At 39.0% G+C, this 27,680-nt stretch overlaps 2 protein-coding genes across 3 annotated transcripts; one reads left to right on the top strand and one right to left on the bottom strand.

Annotated features, from left to right (window-relative positions):
• Positions 1–691: 691 nt before the first annotated feature.
• LOC134213427 (zinc finger protein 431-like) lies at positions 692–20,518 on the bottom strand. Its single transcript, XM_062692473.1, has 5 exons — positions 20,312–20,518; positions 18,805–20,069; positions 1,749–2,153; positions 986–1,119; positions 692–921 (listed from the first exon to the last, which is right to left on the bottom strand). Exons 1-5 carry the CDS (start codon positions 20,340–20,342, stop codon positions 744–746), a joined length of 2,013 nt encoding a protein of 670 aa, XP_062548457.1. The 5' UTR covers positions 20,343–20,518; the 3' UTR covers positions 692–743.
• A 4,767-nt stretch (positions 20,519–25,285) lies between these two features.
• LOC134217729 (zinc finger protein 721-like) lies at positions 25,286–27,557 on the top strand. 2 transcript variants are annotated; one of them, XM_062696538.1, is made up of 2 exons: positions 25,286–25,588; positions 25,653–27,557. In XM_062696538.1, exons 1-2 carry the CDS (start codon positions 25,510–25,512, stop codon positions 27,452–27,454), a joined length of 1,881 nt encoding a protein of 626 aa, XP_062552522.1. In that variant the 5' UTR covers positions 25,286–25,509; the 3' UTR covers positions 27,455–27,557. The 2 variants fall into 2 exon arrangements, with proteins under 2 accessions (XP_062552522.1, XP_062552523.1); XM_062696539.1 differs by having other exon boundaries at positions 25,435–25,592.
• Positions 27,558–27,680: the final 123 nt, after the last annotated feature.

The raw sequence follows: 27,680 nt of genomic DNA, 5'->3' as shown, positions 1-27,680 counted from the left end.
CAAACTTTCACTTTCTGATTTATTTACTAACCCGCGCAAAGCAGAACAAAATGACGGCGACCGGCCGGTCGTTTTGCTTTACTCTCCATTTACCTAAGACTATGCGCTATGTCTAAAAACTCTAAAAAATAGTCGTTTAGTATTTTGAAGCTGCAAGTTTGCTACAAAGCGTCATTTTCTATATATTTATCATTTATATTTGTAGCTCAGAGACGGCAGTGATTTTTTTTATAGTGGACTCCCGGCATGAGTTGAAAAACATTCCTATAACCTTTTCGAGTCGAGTCGTAAACGGAATTCCTATTTTATCCCACCTTCAAGTGATCCTCACATGCTTTTTTTTTTAATTCAGGGCTCTTTTTAACGTCCATATAAATCTTGCCCATACCCCTTTCTGAACCGAAAAGCAGGGAGCTTTGGTATATGAAGATTTAAAACGATAAATGTGCTCAATCACAGCATATTAGGCTAACATAACCCTAGTATCAATTACGTTTGATGAAACATAAAAAGAAGGAAAGAAAAATAGCAAAGGAAATTAATGGGAAACTTTCTTTGAATACTCCTTTGAGACAAATAAATTTGATCACAAAAATCAAAAGGAGTCGAAAGACCCGGGCCCGGCCTTGGTGATTTGAGTCGAAAACAATTGTTTGGTCATCATTATGAATAAAAAGCAATACAATTTATCATAAACGTATCGTATATCGTATTATGCACAATTACAATTATACAAAGCTACCTCATCCTTCCAAATACTCGATTGCGTAATTTTCTGCATCCACCATATCGTTCATCTCATTTGAGCCATCCGATTCGACTATTGCCTCCGGTTGGGATTTACTGCTGTCGTTGGTATGCGTTCTCACGTGTTTTGAAAGATCTGCTCGATATCTGAACTTCTTACCACAGTGACGGCACCTGCAATTGGTTCCATTATAACACTTGGATATAATCGAGTATACACCATCATCAATTAACTCACGCATATTCTAGTTCGTCTGAATGTTTTTTCATATGTTCCTTAAGATTGCGCTGTCTGACAAACGATAAACTGCATATTTTACAGGTATGCGTTCGTTTATTGTTATGACTATCCATGTGCTCGACAAAACTAACCTGCAACATATTCGTTGTAAATAAAGTTAATTATTCTAACACTGACTGAGAAAGAATTTACCACTGGCAAACAAACATGCCATGGGACACTGTTGTAGCTTGAAGCTTCCACGGCGACGGCGATTTTGTTGATGAATGGAGAAAATAACTCAATTCGCCAAATGTTGAACGGCTAATTTCTTCGCCTATTGTTGAACGCACGTGCATTTCTTATGGGAGTTCAACAATAGGCGACAAAATTAGCCGTTCAACATTTGGCGGTTTCCCCTATACTTAATTCTGTTGTTGATACCTTACTCTGTTATGAATTAGGTGTGCATAAGAGGTTAACTACCAACAAAATAATACCGAAAATTTATATGCAAAGTATCATTGATTCTGCACATGAATTGTGTACAACGACTCGAAACTCTAATGTACCTTTTTAGTTGGGAAATGTCCACCACGAATATTGAATCCCTCAACTAACTTTGAAAATAAAACTTTATAGATTGGTTCAATCAGTGCTGAAAAGGAGCACGTGTACATCGGGGAAGAACGTCGCGGTCGTCGTCGTCGTGGCTGTGTGAAAGCAAGTACGCCCCATTCGTGTGTCTGCCAATGGTTAAAAGCAGTTGTAGTTTACTTACCCGATACCGGAAGTTCTTGCCACAAATGTCGCAGCAATATCGCTTTGTATTGGTATGAACGAATTCGTGCATTTCCAACCGTTGCTTGGTAGGGAACCGCTCTTCGCAGTACTGGCAGTGGAAGCTCAGGACGTGTTTCGCCCTATGCTGGTAGTATTTGGAGTAAGTTGTTGTCTCAAAGTTGCAGCCTTCAGACGCGCATTTCAATAGTATTTTTGAATACTTTCCTCTATGGATGGCATTTTCTCCGCTCCGCTTAACTGTTGCCAGTTTATGAGCGGACGCCAAATGCGCACTCAACTCGTTATGCGTGCTGTAACCTTTACCGCACACTTCGCAACGATAGCCCCGCTCTCCGGTATGTTGCCGTTCGTGTGCTTGGAAACTAGTTTCATTTGTAAAAGACTGAAAATAAAATAATTTATAATAAAATTATACAATGTTTTACGTTACTGGCATTCGCTTAGAAATATTTGCAAGCGAAGAAAACCCATATGGTGCAATGAAATCTGATTAACAAGTTGCATATAGGAATGGAATACGGCAAAAGGGTAGATAACTCCTTACTTAAAGTCATGTATTTGCCAGGAATGAATCAGATCTTTCCTTTTAAACATGCGTTTACCCGAAATGAATCAAACACAAATGATTCGGCAATAAAATTATTTTAAAGCTGTTAAGTATAATTTATTTATTTGCCATGAGACGAATGCTATTCCATTTGATTCTATAACATTCCCCAGAAAATTATTTCCCAGAATGAACCATTCCCCAGAATGCACCATATACCAGATTTGTTTTTCATATCTTTAAATAGTTTCTATAAATCTAAACAATCATTAAAAAAAATTGTCCTTATTACATTCACACCGTTGACCGAATGACATGAATGGTAATTTCTATCTTATTGGTATAAGCAAAAAAAAAAATCTGCAGTGAAACACTAAACACATGCTTAAAAAAGTTGAAGTTTGAACAAATGTGTGCATTTATGATTAACCTTATTTCCGGCAAATGCTAAAGGTAATCTTTATGTGGATTCTCCTACTAGAGCGGGTGGTAAATATCTCTAACTCTTTGCCAATAAACATGAAAGATTTTTATTAGTGCGGGTAATAGAGGTAATAAACAGTAGAGGAAGATTGTCGCTGTCGTCACTGGTGAAACATCTTTTGCTGGCGAGGATAGGGCGCTAAATGTCAACGAAAGAAAAATAAGTACGTTTTGACAGTTGTGTACTCAACATGTTTGAGAACGAGAACAAAAGGAACCGCAGTGACAAACGTCTTCTATTGATTTCTCCAAAGCCAGAATCACCAATACTAATGCCACTGTGTAGGATGTGTATTTTAAAAGAATGAATCATCTATTCATTAACCTTATTTAGAGCATATTGGAGCTTTTCGATAAGGAATCATCTACTCATTTTGTATTTTTTCGGGAATATGCCTCAAAAGAAGGACTGATCTACTGCTATACCTTATTCCGAGCCAATGCCTTAAAAAGAAAGTCATCTATTCGTGTGCCTTATTTCGGACACAAGCGTACGTAACACCGAAACAATTTAGACTGCACTTGCACTTTTTCAAAGAAGGAATCATCGACTTATTTGCCTTATTCCGGGCAAATGCGTGGGTGGTATTTGTTTCCTCAATCAAGGCGTGCTTCAAAATAAGAAGAAATTTACTATTTCTGTTTTGACCATGGTCATAACGCCATGTGTGGTCTTGCGATAGGACTTACACATAAGGCTGAATCACATAAACCTGAATGCTCATAAGGCATAAAAAATCGTGGAAAACCGATTTTAATGGATGAATTCACAATAATGATAATAATAATAATAATAATAATAATTAATAATAATCACAACTAAAATGAACCGAAACCTTCTTGCGAATCCTTGTTGTCTTTCAATTTTTATATGGAATTCTCATTTTTTAGTCTGCACAGCACAAGAAATTTAGAGGTAGCATAGAAAGGAACAATACTTTATTGCTCTTGGTTCTTGCATTAGGTTTTTGATTCTTGCCAAGATTACTTCCTTATGTTTTATGTTTTGTTCTCTCTTCGTCCTTCTTTATTCTTCCTTCTTTCTTCCTAAGATAGGATGTGTCAAGTAGTCATTAGTGCTGTCTAATGAGCAGCTCGAAGTAGCTCGAAGTTGTTCCCGTCCTGCTCGTTCTTTTTTGTCAACAAATGGGTATGAGCAGGACGGGGAGAAACTTCGAGCTACTTCAACCTCTCATTGGACAGCACTATTAAAAATCGTACCGATTTTCTGTCACAATCGTACCGGTTTCCGATTGGTTGAAAGTGACAATCGATTACTTCGTAGGGCAGCATGTTGTTGGTTTGGCCATGTTGCTGGTTTGTATAGTTGATATTAATCAATATACAGGACTGGTAGCAAGTCACTTTTTAGTGACTTGGTCACTATTTTGAGTCTAGTCACTAAAAAGTCACTATTTGCATCCAAAAGTCATTAAAGTCACTATTTTTCGGAAAATGGTCAGTAAAGTCACTATTTTTGCATTGCCGATTGTAAAAAAATACAAAACAAAAATCATTTGTACCTACTATTATTATCAGCCAAATCAAATGTGAATAGCAATATATTAAATTTGGGAAATATGCACCAATGAAGTTCCAAGTGTGTTGTGAAAATCGAGAGGTTATTTCCGATTCATGTCAAATGATCTTTTTCTCCACGAATGGGATTCGTTAAAATGCGAAAGGTTGCCTGGGGTATAGAGTTCAGAATTGAGGATTATTGGAACCAGAACCACGTCTGGTAATGAACGTTAATCTCCTCCGGTGACAAGGATAGGAACAGCCTCAATTTCATCACATGGCAATGATGTTTGATGTTTTCCAACGTCAGGGAGAATAATGAGCGATAAGGGCGTCGATGACAGAAAGTACATTATGATTGTTAAATGGTTGTTAAATCCGTTTATGATAGTTAAATCCGCCTTTTGATTGAAATTATTTCAGAAATATTAACAATTAAAAATAGATACCGTAAAAACTAGTGTGGAGGAAAATGAATTTGTCGGATTTTTAAAATCTAAAATATAACAAATACGAATTAGATTTGATTTTTTTTTAAATATTTTTAATGGGCTTTCCCTTTTTTATTAACTTTGATACTAAAGTCTGCCATTTTGAAATTATAGTTTATTCAAATTTCTGGATTTCTAATAAAAGACCATGGTTTTATTGGATTTTTTAAATTTTCATCAGAATGCCACTTCGAGTTCAAAATCTCAAAAACTTCATTTAAATTTGTTATTAAACCATAGTTTATAAGCAAATCAATTTGTATTTTTAAAGTTTCTTCATTATTTTAATTATATACTGTATATCTTTCAAACAAATGGTGCTACCAAAGATATATAAGCTTTGTGAGTCCAAATAAACCGTTTGATTGAGAAACTGCACATGTTACATTTTTGGCCAAAATGAGATTTTTATGTATTCTGTATCCTCGTATAAAAAAACCCAAATTAATTCACCGAGTAGTGATAGTGCCTTTCTCATTCCTTGTCGTGTTTCTGGACGAGCCGGACGTATTTTACTCCCGTGTCTCATCACGTGACGCGCTTTATACCGCTAGAGTTTTTTCCCCCGTTTAGTATTCGGCGGGTTGTTTTTATATCGTTAAGTTGCCTACGCGAGTGTAAAGCTAGTTACAAGGTGATTTATCCAGCCGACTAGTTAAGGAAGCGAGCTGTTCTAGCGATGCTATTGCAGTCTCGTTAGTTTGGTTTTTTTTTTTTTCATCAAGTGCTGGACGACGATCAGTATCAATCAGCATCAGGTCGTCATCGACAACGCTACCTACTCGGGTAGGCAGCAAACAGGCTAAGTAAAAAGATTGTATCCCATTGTCTCTTTGCATTCGTTTAACTTTCATCCACGCACCAGTGGTGAAGCTTTTGTGTGCTCTGCCTGTCGTTAGGCAAGGGTGGCACCGTTGCATTAGAGTGGGACGAAACGCAAAAAAGGTTGCCTGAATTATTATTAAAAACTTTGAATTTTTTTTCTTCTTTTTTTTTGTGTGTGTGTTTGTTTTGTTATTATTATAATTAAAACCTATTAGTATTTTTTTTTTTTCTCTTCTATTTTTTGGGGATTTTGTATTACAATTCATGGACGAAGAAAACGGAGGCGAGACGACTCCCAAAGACAATGTCGTTCGCACGCGATTCTACCAGGCTTCTTCGCCTGGGCCTTGGGTTGATTACTTTCGGCAGAAAGTGAAAAGTATTGATTTCCTAGGAATCAAACGTGATTTGACGCGTCGTTTTCCGAAAACTGATTTTCATCAAATCAATCGGAACAAACTACGTGTAACCGCACCTACATACCAGGATGCAAATGCTATCGCAAAAGACCAGAACTATAATGTGGAATATTTGGTTTATGTGCCCTCGCGGGAGGTCGAGATTGAAGGCGTAATTAACGCAGCGAGCCTGACTTGCAAGGATGTGCTTGCAGGAAAAGGCCGTTTAAAGAATGCCCTGCAATCTACCGTGGATATTCTGGACTGCAAGGAATTGCATTCAGCAGCCATGGTAGATGGTAAAAAAGTATATTCGAAGTCAGGTTCGCTACGGGTAACGTTTGCCGGTTCGATGCTCCCAAAATATGTAGATATCGAAAATATGTTGTTTCCGGTGCGTCTTTTTGTACCCAGAGTTTTCAATTGTACCAACTGCAAACAGTTGGGGCACACTGCCGAGTTTTGCGACAACAAGCCCCGTTGTGGAAAATGTTTTGAAAGGCATAGGGAGGAGTCCTGCCAACAACAAGTTACAAAGTGCGCTTATTGTGGCATGGACCCTCTCCATGGTTTGCAAGAATGTCCGGTGTACAAAAAGCGCACCCAAAAAGTTAAGCGTTCATTAGTACAGCGCTCTAAGCAGTCGTATGCAGAAATGGTGAAGTCGCAAGACACATCCGCAACTGCCAACGCAACGGCTGCTATTTCAGCTGCCGTTCAAGTAAGTGATTTTTATGATGTCATTTCCATAGACGAATCGGACTCTGACGTAGCCGATATGGATGATTCTGCGGAGGTACACGTACCCGAAAAGAGGAAGAAACTGTCTTCCCGGGATTGCGCCGTAAGAAAAAAAAATCATCCCTAGAAGCTTGCCGAAATCTGACGGTAATGGGGGATTATTTAAAATTCCGAAGCAGCCTGTCTATACTGCTCCTTTTGACCCATGTTGCAGTAAGACATTCCCGCCATTGCCTAAAACTGATGTTACAAAGAAACATCAGGCAAGGAATATCTCTGAGCAGAAAACTGCTACTCGCACTTCTAAGAAAAGAATCTCGTCCAAGCGAGGATTGATATCCTTTAAGGATCTTGTGGATCGTATTTTGAACTTGTTCAATATTCCGAATTCATTGAGGCCAATCATTGACCTCTTTATTCCAACAGTTGAAAGTTATCTGAAGCAATTGACTGTTTCATGGCCCCTTCTTGCAGGACTCGTATCTTTCGATGGATAATACGGCCATACAAGATACAATCACTGTGCTGCAGTGGAACTGTCATAGTCTGAAACATAAATTGGACGTGTTTAAGTTTTTAATTCGCAACCTGATTGCGATATATTTGCACTCTGTGAAACATGGCTTTCTTCTGAAGATGAAATCAACTTCCACGATTTTAACATTATTCGCCAAGATCGGAATGATCATTATGGTGGCGTTCTTTTGGGAATCAAAAATGTCACACTTTCTACAAAATTCCCATTCCGACTGTTAATTGTTTAGAAATCGTCGCTTGCCAAGTAAATGTAAAGAATAAAGACCTTTGCATAGCTTCAGTGTATATTCCCCAAATGCCTCACTTAATCGTCGGCATCTTTGGAGCGCAGTCTCTCTTTTATCATCCCCAGTTTTAATACTGGGTGATATGAATGCACATGGTATTGCATGGGGCGAAACTAGAGACGATAACAGAGCGCCTATTTTCTATGATTTGTGCGACGATTTCAACTTGAATATTTTGAACACAGGCGAAGTAACTCGAATAGGACCTCAAGGTCAGGAAAGTCGAATAGATCTGTCTTTATGCTCTAATTCACTATCATTAGATTCCACGTGGAAGGTAATCCAAGATCCCCATGGTAGTGACCACATGCCGATAGTCACCACAATCAAAAGCGGCTATCAACGATCAGTGCCAGTTAATGTTCCTTTCGACCTCACGAAAAACATTGACTGGCAAAAATTTGCATCGGCGGTAAACATTGGTATTGAATCAACTGATATTATTCCTCCACTGGATGAGTATCGATTCCTTACCGAATTGATTCATAAAAGCGCACTAGAAGCTCAGAAACGACGCGTTCCAAGTACATCTGTCATAAGAAGACCAGCCACTCCTGGATGGGATGATGAATGTACTAAGTTGTATTCCGAGAAATCTGATGCCTTCAGGGCTTTCCGTAAACACGGAAGGTCTGAGCTTTTCGAAGAGTATTTGAGGCTTGAAAGAAAGCTCAAAAATCTTCTCAAGGCTAAAAAACGTAGCTACTGGCGACGTTTTGTCGAGGGACTATCACGAGAAACCTCAATGACAACACTTTGGAAAACGGCCCGCAACATGCGGAACCGCATTTCCACCAACGAGAGTGAAGAATACTCCAATCGATGGATATTCAACTTCGCAAAAAGGTCTGTCCAGATTCCGTACCAGCTGAACCGCTATTTCGAGAATCTACGCTTGATCCCGGTTCTTTGGGTGGACCATTCTCAATGCTGGAACTATCTATGTCTCTTCTTTCATCAAACAATTCTTCTCCGGGATGCGATAATATCAAATTCAATCTTCTAAAAACCTCCCAGATATCGCTAAAGACGATTACTTGACCTGTACAACTGTTTCATGGAGTACAACATCGTACCACCAGAATGGCGCCAGGTCAAAGTAATAGCTATTCAAAAGCCTGGGAAACCAGCGTCTAATCACAATTCATACCGACCGATTGCCATGCTATCATGCATGAGAAAATTATTGGAGAAAATGATCCTTTCAAGAATTGACCATTGGGTCGAGCAAAATGCATTACTGTCAAATACTCAATTCGGGTTTCGAAAAGGTAAAGGAACAAATGACTGTCTAGCGTTGCTTTCTTCAGATATACAGCTGGCCTATGCGCACAAGGAGCAACTGGCTTCAGTTTTCTTGGATATTAAGGGCGCTTTTGATTCTGTTTCCATAGAAGTACTGTCGGAAAATCTGCACAGTAGTGGATTACCCGTTATTTTGAATAATTTCTTGTACAATTTGTTGTCAGTAAAACATATGAACTTTACTCTCGGCACTCTGACAACTTCCAGAAATAGCTACATGGGCCTTCCCCAAGGTTCATGTTTAAGTCCCTTGCTTTACAATTTCTATGTTAAAGATATTGACAATTGTTTGGAAGGACAATGCACGCTTAGACAACTTGCAGATGATGCCGTGATCTCCCTAAGAGGTTCATGTGCAAAAGTCCTGCAAAGACCATTGCAAAATTCCCTAAATAACCTGACTGTTTGGGCCAGACATTTAGACAATTGGAACGAATTCAATATCGTTGTTTGCGTATTGCCCTTGGCTGTATGCATTCAACGCATAACATGAGCCTGGAGGTGCTTGCTGGAGTCACTCCTATAAAGCACCGTTACTGGGAGCTCTCACTTAGAATACTGATCAAATGTGGAACAAGTAACACACTTGTATTAGAAAACTTCGATAATATGCTTGAACTGGTTCATCGTTCAAGATACCTGCGAGTCTATCTCAACTACATATCGTCAGATCTCTGTCTTCCATGTTATAATCCACCTCGAGTTCACTTCGTCAACGACAGTTCCTCAATTGAATACGATCTGTCCATGAAACACGCTATTCAAGGAATACCAGATCATCTTCGACAAATATCTATCCCTTCAATTTTTTCTGAAAAATATGAACATGTCAATTGCAATAACAGATATTTCACTGATGGTTCTCGCATTAACGGATCCACTGGCTTCGGTGTTTTCAACGTAAATTCAACCACCTTCCGAAAACTTCAAGAACCGTGTTCGGTTTATGTTGCTGAGCTAGCAGCAATTAATTTCGCTTTGGGGATTATTTCTGATCAGCCTGTAGACCATTATTTCATCTTCTCGGATAGTCTTAGTTCTATCGAGGCACTCCGGTCAATGAAACCTGTTAAGCACGCATCTTACTTTCTTACAACTGTAAGAGAGCAGATGCATCCCATTGCCTAATCTATGGCAATGAGAAGGCGGACTCGCTAGCAAAGGTGGGCGCACAGGAAGGTGAAGTTTATGATAGACAAATCTCGAACAACGAGTTTTTCCCATTAGTCCGTCAGAGTACTCTTCAAAATTGGCAAATGATTTGGTCACACAATGAACTTGGACGGTGGCTCTTTTCCATAGTTCCTAAAGTTTCTGCGCGAGCGTGGTTCAGAGGTGAGGACTTAAGCCGAGGCTTCATTCGCACGATGTCGAGACTTATGTCCAATCACTATTCACTAAACGCACACCTCTATAGAATAAACCTGGTTGAAAGCAACCTATGTAGGTGTGGAGCCGGTTACGATGACATCGATCACGTAGTTTGGTATTGCTCGGAAAACGACGCCTCCAGAGAGCAACTATTGGATACCCTTGTGGCCCGAGGTAAACAACCCTACAGGGAAGTAAGAGGTGTTTTGGGGATCGCGATGTGGTTTATATGCAGGCCATCTATGCCTTTCTTTGCTCGTCTGACATAAAAGTCTAATTCCCCTATCTTTTTTTTTTCTCGTTTTTGTTTTTGTCTTATTGTTCTGTGTAATACGAAGCTATGGCCATCCGGAAGATGCTCCCTGACGAACCACAACTCGAGCCCGACGCTACGCCATACCGTTATTGACGTCAAATACCCGGATGAGCAGCTGACATACCTCAAACCTAAATCCCAACCTAGTCCGTCCTGAAATTACGCAATCTAACCTTGAGTCGCCACGAGTATCTTGGTCTATACCCTTTCCCCTTACTAACTGTTGATAATAAGATGATATCAATTGTAAATATCATAAAGTCTCGGCTCCGTTAAGTGTTATACACGCCTGAGCCTGTCAAATAAACACAATAGATAAAAAAAAATAGTGCCTTTCTCGCATTTAGCCAAGACACCAACCTTATATGGTGCCAATGTGGTTCATGTACCATTTTCTTTATATCTTTTAAACGCATCGGTCGATCGTTATCAAATTCAATAGTGATCAACTAGGCTTTGTCATCTATCGAATGAGAAAAAAAATGTTGCGAGAAAATCGGTTGAGGATTACTATATGAAAAGTTGACTAATGTTTTTCTTAGCTTTTGTGCACACACATACACACGGACAAACAGACATTTGCTCAGCTCGTCAAGCTGAGTAGATTGGTATATAAAAACTATGGGAAGGAAAAGGGAAGGAAAAAATTTCGTTTGTTTGAGAAACTACAAATGTGCACGCACTTTGAAGAGCAATTATGGAGTACTGCTTACAGTTTTCGCACTGGAAATGCCCCTGGGAGTTGCGTTTTGCCTAAAGCTATTGATCTGTATCAAAAAAGTCGAAAAATTCGGTGCTAATTTGTTCAAGAACAGTTTTTTGTTGTGTTCTCCAAATTGTGCAAAATGGATAGATGCAGTTTCTCAAACAAATCATTCAAATAGTTCACCGTCTAGGAATCAATTAAATTATTTTGTATTATTCTATGGCCATTATACAGAAAACTTAGCTCATATTAAACATCAAATGGTCGTGGTTTAGCCAAACTGCACCAAGCGGCTTTTTGACTGTTTCATAATATTTTCATAATAATTTCATATCAATTCATACGTTTAATTGTTGTAGGATATCCTCAGTTATGAGGTTGAGGGATATTCGATACGATTTTCGGTCAAATAAATCCACTAAACGAAAGCTTGGGAAGAAAAATGGAGAAAAAATTTGGTTGGCGCTTGGTGCGATTTGGCAGAACCTCGACCAAATGTTGTTGTAATTATCAACATAATTTTGTGGCACAACTTGTAACTCACTACCCGTTTACGTGACGCCGAGTAGATACCTTCTCGTGGTGTGTTACTTAATATGAGGTACCATGGTCACATTGCTAGCTTCTGGCTGATCCAACGAATACTATCCTCAATATCCAACTCCTTGGTACTTATGAAAGTGTCGCAGTCACAGGCTTCTTGCTTCCATCCTCTCCCTCCTTACAGTAAAGATGAGCGTGGCCAGTAGCAGTAATCCTCATGCTTATGTTGTTTTTGGCTTTTCTTGATTTCTGATAGCATTATATTATAGTTATAGATAAGGATTTCAAAAATAATACATTAGTTTGCAATCTTCGAATTATACCGTTACAATTCTAATGCAACTTGTAGCTCTATACCCAGCTCAAAACTTCACACAAAAGTCACTATTTTGTCACTTTTACTTCAACATTCAGGGTTTGCAGAAATCGCTCTCAATAGATAATGAACAACCATAAAAGGGAGGCAAAACTGTTCCGAATCATAACAAGCCATGATAACAAATTTATCAAACTTGTATACAAGTGCGAAAAAACAGAATCGGATAGGCAACCCCCACAGAAAAATGATGATTCTCGCTTTGTTTTTGCTCATTTCGTGTTGGTTACTGCACAGCTGTGTAGAACAAGATGAAATGCGTCATCAGAGCCAGTGCTCCCCGCATTTGGAGCTTTCTAAAAGAAATTTATCATGGGGTATAGCCTCCCGAATCGGTAGGCTCTCATGACAGCTTGGGAAAAAAGTCTCTCGCGGTATGCTACATATCGTATATGTATACAGAGATGATAAGTGAGAGACTTGTTCATTCTCTTCAGGATGCAATCCCTGATTTCATTAAAAAATGTCTCTCTGTCATTCTTTCGTTTCTCTTACATAAATAATGGATGGAACGAAAAGAAAAACAACAAGTTTTGACACATATTTGGAAGATTTCGTTCCAAATAAATTTGGCTGCACTGACGGCCACCTCGTCAAAGCAACCGACTAAAAAACAAAAAGGCAGTCTCAATTGAATTGTCACATCCTATCCTAGCTTTCTTCCTACTTCGTTCTTTATTCTTCCTACTTTCTTCTCCTTTTTTTTCATCTCTCTTTTTTCTTAATTTTTTCTTCTTTCTTCTTCAATCCTTCCTTGTTCCTTATTACTTCTTCGTTCTACCTTTTTCTCAGTTCTTCCTCCATAGTTCTTCCTTCTTATGTCTTCCTGGTTCCTTTTTTCTTCTTCCTACTTATTTTTGTCTGTTTCTTCTTCTTTCATTCTTCTTTGTTCCTTTTTTTCCTGCTTCATTGTTCCTTTTTGCCTTCTTATTTCTTCCTACTTCCTTTTTCTTTCTTCTTGCTTCCATCTACCTTCTTCCTTTCTGCCTTCTTTCTCCTACCTTCTCTTTTTCCTAGTTTATTCTTCCTTTTCCTCTGTTCTTTCTTCATCCAACTTTCTTTCTTATTCGATCTTCGTTCTTCCTTCCTTTTTCCTTCTTATTTCTTTCGTCCTTTCTTCTTCCTTGTCCCTTGTTCCTTAATCTTTCTTTCTTTCTTCTTCTTTAGTCCTGTTTTCTTCTTAATTTTCCTTCCTTTTTTCTTTTATCCTTCTTCTTTCTTCCTCCTTCCTTCCTTTAAGTAACGTAAGAACAAGAATGAAGAAATAAAGAATCCTTCATTCTTGTTCTTACTTCTTTCTTCCTCACTTGTTCTTTCTTCTTTCTTCTTCTTCACTCTCCTTCCCTCTTCGTTAATCGTTATTCCTTCTAACTTCTTCCATCTTCCATCTTTTATGTTCTTCCCTCAATCTGTCATCTTTTTTCCCTAGTGTTATAGGGTGAACAACTGGATTTGGACCCCTACACATTTTGGACCTTCCTGGCGATATTTTTCTGATTTCTGAACTAGAAACAATGCCGCTGCTAAATCCCCCATTGGCTTCACGAAATTAATATTGTTCAGCATCTGTTTCACTGGTTTCCCGTGCGAAAAAGCAATATTTAGATGAAATTTTGAGAAAATTAGTTTGTTCAAGAAGGCGAGCGTTACAATGCGTTCCGTTTAAATGTATACATCACTGAAAATCTCAGAACGTACACAATAAGTTTTTGTCGAAATTGTGAATTTATAAAACGCAGGAATCTTCTCATTGATGTATGCCAATCGAAAGATAAGACTTGGCTTCGGCTCAATTGACCAGGGTAAATTAGAAATTCGACTTTGAAGAGACTAAATTGGGGGTGTCCAAAATATGTTGCACTGTCCAAAACGAAGAATATTTTCATTTCAGAAATGGCAAATTTCACTGATTTATCAATAACTGAAGCTCATTTAGATTTTCTATTTCATAAATAACACTTTCATCTTTGAAATGGTGTCATTTCCGCCCATATCGAACCTGTATTTCTATAGATATAATCATATATTGGGATGCACTTCCTCTAGGGGTCCAAAATAGGACAGTTACCTTATATAGTCATGATTCGCTGGTTGGGATCCTAATACTTGGGTCACTTTTTAATTGGGCCTCCGCTGGTTGGGTCCTTACGCCAAAATTCAGTGTAAACACTGAAAACGGGTTTGGGCATCACTGGACATCATTTGTGATTTTTAAGTCGAAATAGGGTAAATGATATATTTTGGACATGTACATATTTTGGACAAGCCTGAGCTTCTTCGATCAATTTTATGTCGAATTCGTTTTTAAACCTGGGTCAGTGCCAACCCGAACCCTGAATAAAAAAACATTTTCAGTTCCATCTGTCTTTGGATATGTTGGTGTGCGTAGCATCGTGTTTGTTTTGATTCGAAACATATGATCCAGATGATCGCCGACATCCAGTGCACTGGCAGTGCGTTGGCATTGACTAACCAGATCATGATAAATAAATAAATATGTTCAAGTGCGTAAATTGATTTTTGCCGATAGTGGAATTTACTTTTGGGCGGATATAAATAGGGGAACTGCTCCTGGAATTCATCTCATGGCTCCGATATTCATCCCATCAAAAGCAAAGCAATGGAATGGAATTTGGATTGTTTATTATTTTTGTGATTTTTTTCAGCAGTGAGCACGCATGTTGACAAAAAGAGGCGACGAAATTGGTGCTGTATTTCTTTGTTTCCCGAAGAGATGAATATATTTATGTTCATTGAGATGGAGATCGGAAAAGTTCCCCTATTTAATTATATTCAATAATCCCGTGCACATTTTTATACCAAGAATTCCGTATAGAATTCATGTAAAAAAGATTTTCTATTTTACAAAAATTCATCTATTTCTACAAAAGTTTTTTTTTTTGGAGAACACTCAGAAGCATGAAATAAAAATTCTCCAGGATTTGCTAAATTTTTTTTCCTCGCTACCTCTCCTGATAAAGGTAGCCTTACACCTCGGGAAAATGTTCCGCCGGATTTTGGGCCCCGTGCATTTTCAATTTTCAAGAATCTCCCGGAGGATTTGCTTAAGATACTTCCGAGGGAATTTGTGTACGAAACTTGCGGAGCGATTCCTGAAGGAAACTTCGAGTAAGTTCCTGTATTCCAGAAGGATTCCCTGAAGGAATTATTGTAGGAACTTCCAAATTAATTCCTGAAGCAACTTCCAGAGAAAATCCTGGAACAGTTCAAAGATATTCCTAGAAGAATTTCCAAAGGAATTCATCTCGAAAGGATCCCTTGGAAAACATATGGAGGAATGCCTGTAGTAATTGTAGTCTGAAGAAATTTCTGGCAGAATTCCAGAAAATTCTGAAACGTATGAAAGAGTTTTTGGAAGAATTTCAAAAGAAATTCTGCATAAGAAATAATTCTATTCGGTATTCCTCAAATATATTTTTCTGACAATTCCTAGCGGATTTTGTGGACGGGTTTCAAGGGGAATTCCCAAACTACATAATTCCATCCACCGACCTAATTTAGGACACAAAATGTGAGGAAACCTGAATGAACTTATGAATACATAACTTCCCTAACAATTATTTTTTAAAACTGAGTCTAGACAACAGTGCTGGATTAATTTCATTTAAAACTACAATTACAAATATCACAAGATTTCCGGAAAAAAAGATTTTCAATGCGCATTTTATTTTAATAAACAGACAGTTTCGTTTCTCCCTTCTGCTTGTTTATTCCGCCCAGTCCCACCCATCCACGTGGTTTTGACAGTTGAAGTACATTTGTATTGGTGAACCCGGTGTGAAACCGTGAAACAACACAGTGCGAACCCGACAGCTTTGGGGTTGGAACTAGTGCGAACCTAGTTCCAACCTGAGCGAATAAAAAAACACTTTGACAGCACTTAGGTTGGAACTGGTTCCAACCTAGGTTGGAACTTTTTAAAAACGAATTCGACATTAGATAATGTGTAAGAAATATTTTATCGAAAGTATGATCATTGCATACTTTTACCTCAACTCTAGCAGCTCCTAATGAGAATTCACAAATCAACTATTATTTATCGTTAAAATTATCTAAAATGTAAAGCTTTCTACCAAAGTGCCTGCTGGACGCCAGTATGCAGGAGAACATGCATTATAGGACTCTTCGTAACATACACCTGAAACACGTTTAAATTGGTTCAAACGGCAATCTTGAGGTCTTGCGGCCAAAGTTTGATTGTATTTGAGAAACTAACAAATTCCAATCGCTTAACATGAACTTGAGACGGATGAAAAAGGAGTGACCAAAATGAAGTTATGTTTTTATGCATCAGACATTTATTGGTCACCCCATGTACAGTACATGGATGAACCATTAATTGCCAACTTTCAGGCTGTTTCCAATGATATCGATAAGATTGCGAAACAATGTTGATTTCTGGTTTAATCTATTTCAGTTAAGCAAATAAATGCATTTAAATGAATGTGGATACGTGTAGGTAAGTCATACCATTGAGATCTGTAGGTGGCCATTTTAAAATTAGGAGAAAATGACTCGGTCCAAAATATATGCATTTTCCATGTCGAAATTATATCTCGGGTACTTATTCAAAAGGAATGTCCGAATTGTTTGCTATTGAAAATTGGCAAGGTCGGACTATGGATTCAGAAGTTATGGCCAAAATACCATTTTTTATGCACACGCTAAAAAATGATAATGGAAATGCAAATATCATCTTCCAAACTTAGACGTACATGTTCATGATAGAATTAGAGGCGAAAGTATAGAATTGATAGCTCCGTTAGAATACGCCAGGCATGAAGAATGTTTTGATAGCAGTCGATTTGAAAGCGAGCGGAGGACAATATTTGTGATGGCACATATCACACGACCTTCCTTATGCCAAACTCCCGTATGAAGGGGGAGGGAAGAATATCAGTGTGGAAGCTGATATATCTCCACTGACAAAAGGAAGGTGGTTTGATTCGCGTGCGAAAGGATTTTCTATCGACGAGTACTGTCTCCAAATTTCTAATACGACATCAGCATCTAGTCGAAAAGGATTTTTATTGCACAGTTCTGTTTTTCTCCATGCGTCCATCTCGTCGCAACCAACTTAGCTGTCTCGGAGAGAACAAAGCAGAAAAATACTCATTCATATTTTTATTCCTCGAGAAAGGCACCAACACCGCTAAGTGGATTAATCAGGGGTTTTTCTTCTGCCTTCTCCTCATTTTTCTATTTTACTTCTTCATTCTTTTTCCTCGGTCTTCTCTGTGCATTCTGTTGTCTTTATTCTTCTTTCTCTATTCTTAATTGGGTCCTAAAGCCTTACATCGTTTATGGTTGCAAACGATAGTGCATCGGTCAAGAATACATTAACCGATGTTGTATAAATTCTGATGATAGTCTATGTCAGTAACAATTATATTTTTTTGTTTGAGACTGTTTAAGACATGTTTTGGGGTGAGCAACGTCTGTTGGGGGCCGTACACTAATTATGTAAGCATTTTTTCTAGGGTTTTCAACCACCCCTTCGCCCATGTAAGATTTTTCCCATACAAATCATTTTTTATTTATATGGAGCGTAAGAAAATGGCAGACCCCCATGAGCATTAGCATTAGCATTGTTACGGTGTAATTCGTAGATTGGACACTAGTGATACTCATGTTTTACTTTTGAGATCCTTATCTAGAATGCTATCAGAAATCAAGAAGGGGAGTGGTCCTTGATTCCAGTCTTAAACAAAAATAACAAAAGCATGAGGATTACTACTCCTGGCCACGCCCATCTTCACCGTAACTAGGGAGGGGAAGGAAGTGTTGATTTAGTACTAACTTAACGAGAGGCCACCGACTTAGCGACACCCTCATAAGTACCACGGAGTTGGATTATGAGGAAGGTATTCGTTAGGTCAGCATTTGCTTGTAGCTGGCAATGTAACCGTGGTAGATTTTACCGCGTAACACACCACGTAAAGGTATCTATGAGGGTGATTATTCCGTAGTTACGTAAAACCCGGCTGAAAATGTCGAGGAAGCATTTTCCATCTATTTTTGAATTTCAAATTAAACAATGTTCATTTTGACTTTTGAGTTGGAAGAAAAACAGACGTGTTCAGGAGTATTAACTTCATCGTTCCCTGAGGGAAAATCGAATGTCGATTATTTAATCTTTATTTATTATTCACTATGAATCACTAAACATGGTTGGCACAACAACTCGTATGGTTGGGATTCATTTCATCTCATCAATTTCAACCTTCTAAAACCTTCAGCCTTTCAAGAGTTCAGCCTTATGTGTTTCAGCCTTTCGTAGGACATCCCTTGCACTGATGTAGAAAACAAGAATATTAAATCATTTTTATGTATATATTTTGTTTTCTGGGGAACGGTAAATTCTGATGATTGGTTTTCTAGGGAACAGTATAGATATAGAACCATTCCATTTACTACCATCACTTGACTGTGATTTTATAGTTACGTATTCTGACCTCAACAATGAGGTCTTCTCAACTCCAGTCTTTCCCATATGTTATGCCAAATGGACAAGCTTAGAATTTAAAAAAAAATCTGCGGTTGAACATCAATCGGAAACACTAACCTTGACACAATAACGACAACTGTAGGGCCGTTCATTCGTATGGATCCGTTCGTGGCGCTGCAAACGTGCTCGAGTTGCAAACTTTTTCGAGCAAAACGAACACGTGAATCGACTCTCCTCTATCGCTTTATGCATACGCTTGTGATTTTCGAACGTTTTCGGGTTCTTTATTTTGGCACCACAAATTTCGCACGTGCGCTCCGTTTTGGAATCTGTCATGTGATATCTTTTGAAGTGACTGTATAAGTTACCAGCTTTGTAGCAACGGAAGGGACACTCCGGACATTTGTTGAGAGCCGCGTGCATCCGGAAATGACGATGCATCATAATGACTGTAGCGATAGCTTTTGTCTCCATGACGGTATCTTTGCATTCTTGACATTGAAAAGGTACCATTCCAATGTGGTCTGGCAAATGCATCTCAAGACTGTTAACATTTGAAAACTGTTCAAGACAAATATAGCACTTGTTTGGATCAGGTTCAGTATCTTCAACTACCAATGTGTGATGAAGTATTTTCATAGTTTTGGATTCCTTGGTATTTTTTTCTGGACGTTCTTCTTTCACTGATATAATTTCTTCAATAGAATTGTCCTCCGAATACCATTCCTGATTATCCGTTACATTTGTAGACTGCATTTCAATTTCTTGCGACAGCAATTCACCTTCAGCTTTCACTTCATGATTGTGTGGAATTGATTTGCTTTCGGTGGTTCTTTCTGTATTTACCAACGGCTTAGACTCAGCTATGTCAATCATGTCAACCAACTCAACCCCACTCATGTTGGCCAATTGCTCCTCCTTTTTGATCAACCGCATTCTTATGATATCTCTATTTTCTCGCAAAAGTTTCTCTGATCTTGTTTCCGACTTCGCCAAAACACCGTTTTGATAATTCTTCAAAAGGTCCCACAATTTCACAACCCTGGAGGCGGCGAAATTTTTCAGCACCTGATTGCTCTCGGCGAACTCCTTTCGAATGTGGTAAGCATAGTCCACCTTTACCAAACATTGAATGCATACCTTTTTGGGCAGCTTGTCCCGCAAGTTAACGCAGATGCCAGTAACCGCTGCTATCATATCCGGTATCATAACGTTCTGCACGCGAGACATCAAAGGGAATAGGGTCGACATCTCGCGTAAACACAATCGGCAGTACTGGTTCACCAACTGACTGTTCGTCGGAATGTCGATTTCCAGCGGGCAAGCTATCACTTCTATCTGTGACAGAGGATAATCCACCGGTTCTTCTGGCTCCGGTTTTACTGAAATTAATTATGTTATACATAAGGGTATACTAAACAAAAGAAAAAAAATTATTGAAACCTGATATAAAGTACGTAAATACTAACTGGTTATTGTTGAAAATAAACAAACAATAAATTACAACTTTTAAATTATTGAAAGTACAAGACTCAATAAGATTCATTTTCACTCAAACTTTTACCCACTAAGTCCATTCATGGACGTAATGAATGAAGCACAAAAGAATATACACTGCACTTACCGTACACAATTTCTTCGAATATTTCCTCCATTATGACAGTTAAAACTATCCAAATATTGTAAAATTTGAATTATTTTATTAGAAAAGTAGATATTCGCAGAGTTTATGTTATTATTTTGATTTTTCTTATGCTGACAGAACTTTTATTACCATTGCGACGCGACACACGACACGACGTCGCGCTTATCCATGTGACACTGACAAGGGTGACAAGCAGACCAAAGATATACATAAACGGCGTGAGGAAACGGAGGAAACAAAGCACGGAGGTCGAAGTTGGCTCTTGCACACACATGGAATGTGCGGAATGTGTTGGTCACAAATGGAATGTGCGGCGATAATATTCAGCCACATTGAAGAAACTGCTTTACTGCATGCCTTTTTATCTTCATTATCACAAAATTGGCATAGTTGCTCTTATCTCTGTTGGTTGAGAAAAACATTAAATTAAAATTTTGATGTTAATTAAACAAGTAAAAAACGGGTTCGGAATTGAGCTGGCTCTAAACAGTTCCTGCAGCCTCTTGATTAGCCACTCTTTGTTAGGTACCTTGTCGCACTTTGTGGTCCTTATGTCTTACCGGCTCGTCACACTTTTTGTATGATGCATCAGAATATTTTGTATGGCTCGTCACCAGGGCTGGCATACTCCTCAGAGTAGTCGAAATGTGCGTGTCTTTCGCACTCCTCAAAAAGACCGGAGAGAGTGTGTTTAGATTATCACTCATTTTTTCTCTTCCTCAACGCAGTGAGGCCTTTTTGTGTTTTTACTCTGCAGCGAATGCACAATAGACGAATCCAAGTAAAAATAAGAAGAAGACACACGACGGTGTTAACTTTGTACAGCTCAGCATAGGGAGATCATTTTAAAATGCTTATAATAAATTCTAGACAAATTGTAATTAAAATCTGATTGATGTACGGTAAGGAAAAAGTTCCGAATTACATATCTGGAACAGTGTTGGGAAATGTACAGTAAAACACTGTGATTATGCGAATGTTTACATTTTATCCGATCAAATTTCACGCACCGCACAATCCGAAACAGTTTTCCAAAAAAAATGTACGCCTCATTGTGACATTTTTTTTACCGATGAGGCAAACTGTTTGTATGTTCCTGCCTGCTGCTGCGTGAGAGTCGAGCCGTCGGTGCAGTCGGTACAGTCAGCAGATTTCTTGTTTCGGTTTGTGCGCAGCGCAAACAGAACAGATTCGAGTTTAATTGCCTGTGGCGCAAAGCCTAAAAAGAATGCTAGCCGTTGGTACTAATTCATTAGTTCTAGTCTCTAAAATGAGCAAGGAGTAGAGAAATAATCATTTACCACCAAAAACGGTTATACGTCGTGAAATGAGTGTACAGAAACATTAATTGTGGGGAGAGAAAATAAAAAAATCATATGGTGACTGTCGTCTGCTTGGTCGTGGCTGCTGCTGCGGCTGCCGTGTTTTTGTTTTTCTTTTACTTCGGGGCAGATTTAATGACAAAAAGAAATGTCAACCGTTCCCGTCCCTGATCTGGAAGCTTATCTCAATTTTTTGATTTTTTTCCAAAAACGTATCTATCATACAGTTCGGAACTTTTTCCGTATCATACATCAATCAGATTTTAATTACATTTTGTCTAGAATTTATTATAAGCATTTTAAAATGATCTCCCTATGCTGAGCTGTAGGATCTATCAAAGTTAACACCGTCGTGTGTCTTCTTCTTATTTTTACTTGGATTCGTCTATAAACACACCGTGTTCCTCAATGAGTTTCGATATAACGGTGAATCGAACAGAATGAAAGTATACATTGCTATAGTTTAACGTAGTTGTTGATACTTTTTATGCTTAATAAGATGTTTTGGTTTTTGCTTGCTTTTGGGACGTCTATTGGCAAAACTATTCAGAAGCCTTTGTATTACCAACATTAGTACGCCACACCTGTTGCTTTAAAATGTGTTACAATTTCCGTCAGGTAATCTCAGGTAATGAAATCGAAACGAAAACAGAAAACATGGAACTTATATAAAGCTCCATTGTTTGATTTCAGTGCTATATTTTTTCTTGATGCATTATGCCCAAAATACTCCTGCTTTGAGGGTTTTGTGTGTTTGCCGTCGAAATATTGATTCACCCTTATAATTTGAACGTCACCTTAGGTGAACGACCCCAAACCGCTTTTATCTAAATTGCTTCTAGAATTATTGAGCAGCGTTTTCAAAATTTCACCGTTTGCTTTCCCGTGCCATTCCTTTCAAATATCATATTTTGACTTTTTCTTCTTTATGCAACCCTTATTTGTCAATGTTATACTTTTCAGCATGGAGCGCCAAACTTCATTGAAACCCCGCCGAAATATGTCTGTGTTCCAAAGTATTTCTGCGAGCATCATGGAAAACAATATCATAAGAATATTGCACCAAGTGGCACAATTTTGTTTTGGCTCTCACCAGAATAATTCTCTCACTCTTCGTCTTCGTCCTCACTCATCGTGTTGGCTTTGTTACACGATGAGGACCAGCGTTACTCTCTGTGGTGTGTATTAAAATCTCCTCATTGTGCACAGTGTGTAAGGAAATGCCAGCTCTGCTCGTCAGACCCTAGACCATACAAACCAATGAGCTAGACTTTACTAAGGTGGCGCAGATCAGCGCTGCGTGCCACTAGTTATCTCTTTCACTTCCCCGCTGTTCTTATGCAACGCAAATAGTGACGTCACTATTTGCGTTGCATAAGATCAGTGGGAAAGTAAAAAAGAGAACTAGTGGCACGCAGCGCTGATCTGCGCCACCTTATAAGTAAAGTAAAGTAACACTATAGTAAAGTCTAGCTCCTTGCATACAAACAACCTCCCCTCCCCCGCCTCCGCTACCTCTGAATGTTACGTAATTTATGGATGTTCACATATCCAGATGGCTTCTGACCTTCTCTGTAATTAGCAGCCAGGTCATCTCCTTGGCGGTTTTCCCCGGAAATACAACTTCATTGAGTGCGTTTTTTGGGTTGTACAGCTAAAAGTTGACGGTGGAAGATCCCGCCGTGAGTACTCCAGCTTGATGGCTGATTTTCGTTTTAATACTCCTGCTTGAGGGCCTATTTTAATCAATTGATCTCTTCCTCGTGCACCAACCAACGATGTGCGTTAGTTTTATTCGGATCTGAGACGATAGTCTTCCGAAAGATTCGAAAAAATGGGTTAATCTACTGTTGAGTGGAAATATGTTTAGAGAACATACCTTATCAAAATAAAAATCCTTTCATCTAGATTGACTCCATGCCATAATATATGTTACATAATACACTGGATTTTGTTTCACACAATTTACATTTTCTCAATTTTGCACTCATCATATTAATTAAATACCATATTACCGCATATTAATTACAACAGCAGTTGTTCGATAACTGCAAAATAATTACTTTTCAGTTAACGAATGCCGTTCGATAACTGCAATGCATTCTAGACGTCAAACGATTGTCAATCGACGTAAGATGCAATAAAAGTGCATCTAAGGGTCTGTCTCAATTGGATAATTAAACTGAAATTAAACTTAAAAGTGACATTTCAATAATTATCAAATAACCCTGCTCGCAGAGCAAGATTACTTTTGACAGATATCGAATCATTTTCCATCGATGTCCTGTTGGAATTGCTGGGTAGCACCAGCCATTCTTATAACGGGGTGATTTCTTAATTTTCGAACTGTCATTTTTAAGTTTAATTCTCCAAATGAGACAGACCTTAATGTGCAGCGTAATGCAGCTGTCATTGAGTTTGACATAAGTTTGAAGTTTAGCAGTTCGATAACTGCAAAACTGTTGCAACTATCGAATTGCAGTTAAAAAGCATTGCAGTTAAATGACTTGCAGTTATCGAACTACTGTACCATGTAAAAATCAATAATCATAAAAATCTTAGAATTATTTAGGGTCTGTCTCATTTGGAGAATTAAACTTAAAAGTGACAGTTCGAAAATTAAAAATTCACCCCGTTATAAGAATGGCTGGTGCTACCCAGCAATTCCAACAGGACATCGATGGAAAATGATTCGATATCTGTCAAAAGTAATCTTGCTCTGCGAGCAGGGTTATTCGATAATTATTGAAATGTCACTTTTAAGTTTAATTTCAGTTTAATTATCCAATTGAGACAGACCCTTAGTATTTTTTGGAACATGTTGCATAGGGGAGCTGAATGTCAAAGAAGGAAAATCCATACGATTTGACAGCTTGGTACCCAACATGCTCCGGACAGCAGAACAAAGGGAACCGAAGCGACAATCTTTATAAAAGATATTTTAGTTACTATAGATAAAGATTGTCGCTTCGGTTCCCTTTGTTCTGCTGTCGGAACATGTGTGGTACATACTTGTCAAATCGTATGGATTTTCCTTCTTTGACATTTAGCTCCCCTATCCTCGCCAGCAAAAGATTTTCCGGACAGCGACGACAGCGACAATCTTTATCTAACTAAAATATTTATCTTTTATCTTTATCTCAAGACAAAATTTTCAAAACGACTTATCTGCTTTTGTAAACAAAGATTCAAACGACGATTTGACGAATCTGATAGCTCTCCCACGCAAACCAACACCATCAACAGGCAGCGGAATCCTCCACCTACCTATTGATGGTGTTGGTTTGCGTGGGAGAGCTATCAGATTCCTCAAATCGTCGTTTGAATCTTTGTTTACAAAAGCAGATAAGTCGTTTTGAAAATTTTGTCTTGATCTAGTAACTAAAATGTCTTTTGACAGACCTCTCGAGAGGTCTGAAGATCTGAAGACAATTTTACAAGATAATATAAAAATATCACCTGGCATCCATGATCCGCAGCCCCAGCAGCCGCTGCAGTCCACTGGTCGAAGTTAGCCTTCAAGAGTTCCATATGTACAAATTTGCCACAAAGGTTTTTACTCCTTTTTCTCCACCCACAACCGCCGCGCACCGATGAGAGAATTCGCGAAGTCGAAGCAAATTCTGCTCTTCCCTCCTATGGGAAATCCCATTGCTATCTGTCAGAGTTTGAGTGAAACATGGCCGCCATCTCCTCCTCTCTGTTGCTCTACTGTAAAAACCCATAAAGAACTGTCATTGTTTGTGTGAAGAATTTTGCTTCGACTTCGCGAATCACAACACAACAACAAAACCACACAAAAATAAAATAAAAAACTTTTTAAAACAGACCCAGCTCGAGCGATTCATATTTAAAATGCAATCAATTAACACCAGTAATCGAACCTGTCCGGAAATACCCCGCAATTACACTGAGGACAACTTTGTTGAAGATAGTGAGTATGTTTATAATATAATAAAAAAGTGATTGCCATTCAAATTCAAAACATATCCCGCCAGTAATGACCTCGAGCGAACCCGTCTACCCGGCATCGGCACTCGCCTCACGCAATCGTTTTTGCCGACTGTGCCTAAAGAAGTCTTCCAGTTTCCTGCTCCCGTTGGTGGCCAAAATAGAAACTGTGACGGTCATGGAAATGCTGCTAATGGTGACCGGGGTCGAACTCGAGGCTAACCCTCTGTTTCCAACCAAGATCTGCTCCAACTGTATGACCAAGCTGGATTTTGCCTACAACGTGCGACAGGAGTTTCTCAATGGCACTGAACTGCTGCTCAAAATGGCCGTGGAGAATCGATTGGCCGGATATTATGCCCAGTTTGAGCCGGTCGTTGGCAGCTATACTGATGAGGTATTGAAGGAAAGTAGGAATGTCCTGGAGACGACCAAAGCCGAGATGGAGGAGATAAATTGTAATGTTTCTCGGGAAGGAGAACGAGTTTCACCTGAGGAAACCGTTGATGAAGAAACGGACAATCAAAAGGTGGAGATTATAGAGTTTGAACAGTACGAATGTCTTGAAGATGAAATAGGGGATTCGTCAATACCAGATGAGCCAGTTGAAGGATTGACCGATTCGGTTAAGATAAAAAACGAGGATTTAGAAAATGAGTTGATGAAAGTAGCAATTCTCGAAACTGATGGACCAAGTATGCAGAACACGGATACTACGCCACTCAAAAGCGAGAAATTCGTCTATTCGTGGAAAGATTTAGTGAAGCCCAAGAGTAGGAAAAAGGAGCGCCCTAAAAATGATCTGAGTGGAATCAATAGAAATGCAAAGGCTGATGCAAATTTGCTCGCACAATTCCCTCAGACAACCTGTTATATCTGTGATACAGCGCACGACAGCTTGGAGCAGCGAGACGAGCACTTTAATGTGCACATTGAAATGGTTCCTCATCGTTGCGAAACATGCAGCACCGACGATGAACCGGTCATCTCTAAGAGTGTCATAACATTGAATCGACACCGTTTAATGCATCGTTTGCCTTATAAATGCACAAAATGCTACCGTCGATTTATATCCAGCGGAAGTCAATACACTCACATTTGGAGCACTCACATGTCTGGCACGGAAGGACTGACTTGCGATTACTGTGGCAAGACATTCAATCAGAAGCGTTCGTTCCAGGCACACGTGCGGCGTCACCGTTACAAAGCCAATGGCAAGTATCGGTGTGATGTCTGCGGCGAAACATGCGGTTCCAGTATTCTGCTGACGAGACACAAACGGAAGCACACGGGTGAAAAGAATTTTGCTTGTCCGTACTGCCCGAAACGGTTTAGCAGAGCATGCAATTTGTTGACACACAAACGGATCCACACAAACGAACGGTGCCATAGGTGTGAGGATTGTGGTCGCAGCTTCAGAGATAGCGTGACACTCAGAAAGCATCAGGAGCGTTTCCATATGGGCAGAACGCCGGCACTCAGGGCGGATAGAAATCCTTTCGTCATAGCCCCGGACGGGCGAAAGTTGTTTCAGTGTGTGAAGGAAGGATGTCGATATGAAACGTACAGCGGTACCGCCATATCGCGCCACAAAGCTCGCCATTCGAAACGATATGCGTGCGGGGATTGTGGAAAACGATTCGCAGAGCCGAATTTAGTGCGAAGACATCAGACAGCGATGCATTTGGGAGATAAGAAGGATCAGGCTCAAACAGAGCAGCATCACGGTGCCCAGCAAGGGCAGGGCGATAATGCAGAATTTGGCTTACAGTTGAGTCAGTCTGGACAAGAATGTAAAATTGAAGAAGCAGATGATGTTACATTTTCGATTACATTATCTGACAAATAAAAAATGTGTGATTTGTTTTAATTGCAATACAGGTAATGGATTAGCCATTAGAACAGTTATGGACGCAATGATAAAAATAAAAAAATGATCAGAAAAATAACAACTTTTGTCGCACTTTTTTACATTTTAGCATTTTATCGTATATCACGTGACTCAAGATGATGATGATGATGATGATGATGGTCCCGCCACATACCCCTACAAAGGTTTGAGCTAGACGATTTAT

The sequence above is a fragment of the Armigeres subalbatus genome, chromosome 2, assembly GCF_024139115.2.
Source record: "Armigeres subalbatus isolate Guangzhou_Male chromosome 2, GZ_Asu_2, whole genome shotgun sequence".
In the NCBI taxonomy this organism is placed as follows: Eukaryota; Metazoa; Arthropoda; class Insecta; order Diptera; family Culicidae; genus Armigeres; species Armigeres subalbatus.
This window is presented reverse-complemented; position numbering and strand designations above follow the sequence as displayed.

Bases quoted from the DNA above. Each gene is read 5' to 3' on its own strand.
- LOC134217729 (XM_062696538.1), top strand. From the start codon at position 25,510: ATGCAATCAATTAACACCAGTAATCGAACCTGTCCGGAAATACCCCGC. The intron at 25,589-25,652 runs GTGAGTATGTTT...ATATCCCGCCAG, and splicing joins GGACAACTTTGTTGAAGATA to TAATGACCTCGAGCGAACCC.
- LOC134213427 (XM_062692473.1), bottom strand. From the start codon at position 20,342: ATGGAGGAAATATTCGAAGAAATTGTGTACG. The intron at 20,070-20,311 runs GTAAGTGCAGTG...AATTAATTTCAG, and splicing joins ATTCGAAGAAATTGTGTACG to TAAAACCGGAGCCAGAAGAA. The intron at 2,154-18,804 runs GTTAGTGTTTCC...TTTTATTTTCAG, and splicing joins GTTGTCGTTATTGTGTCAAG to TCTTTTACAAATGAAACTAG.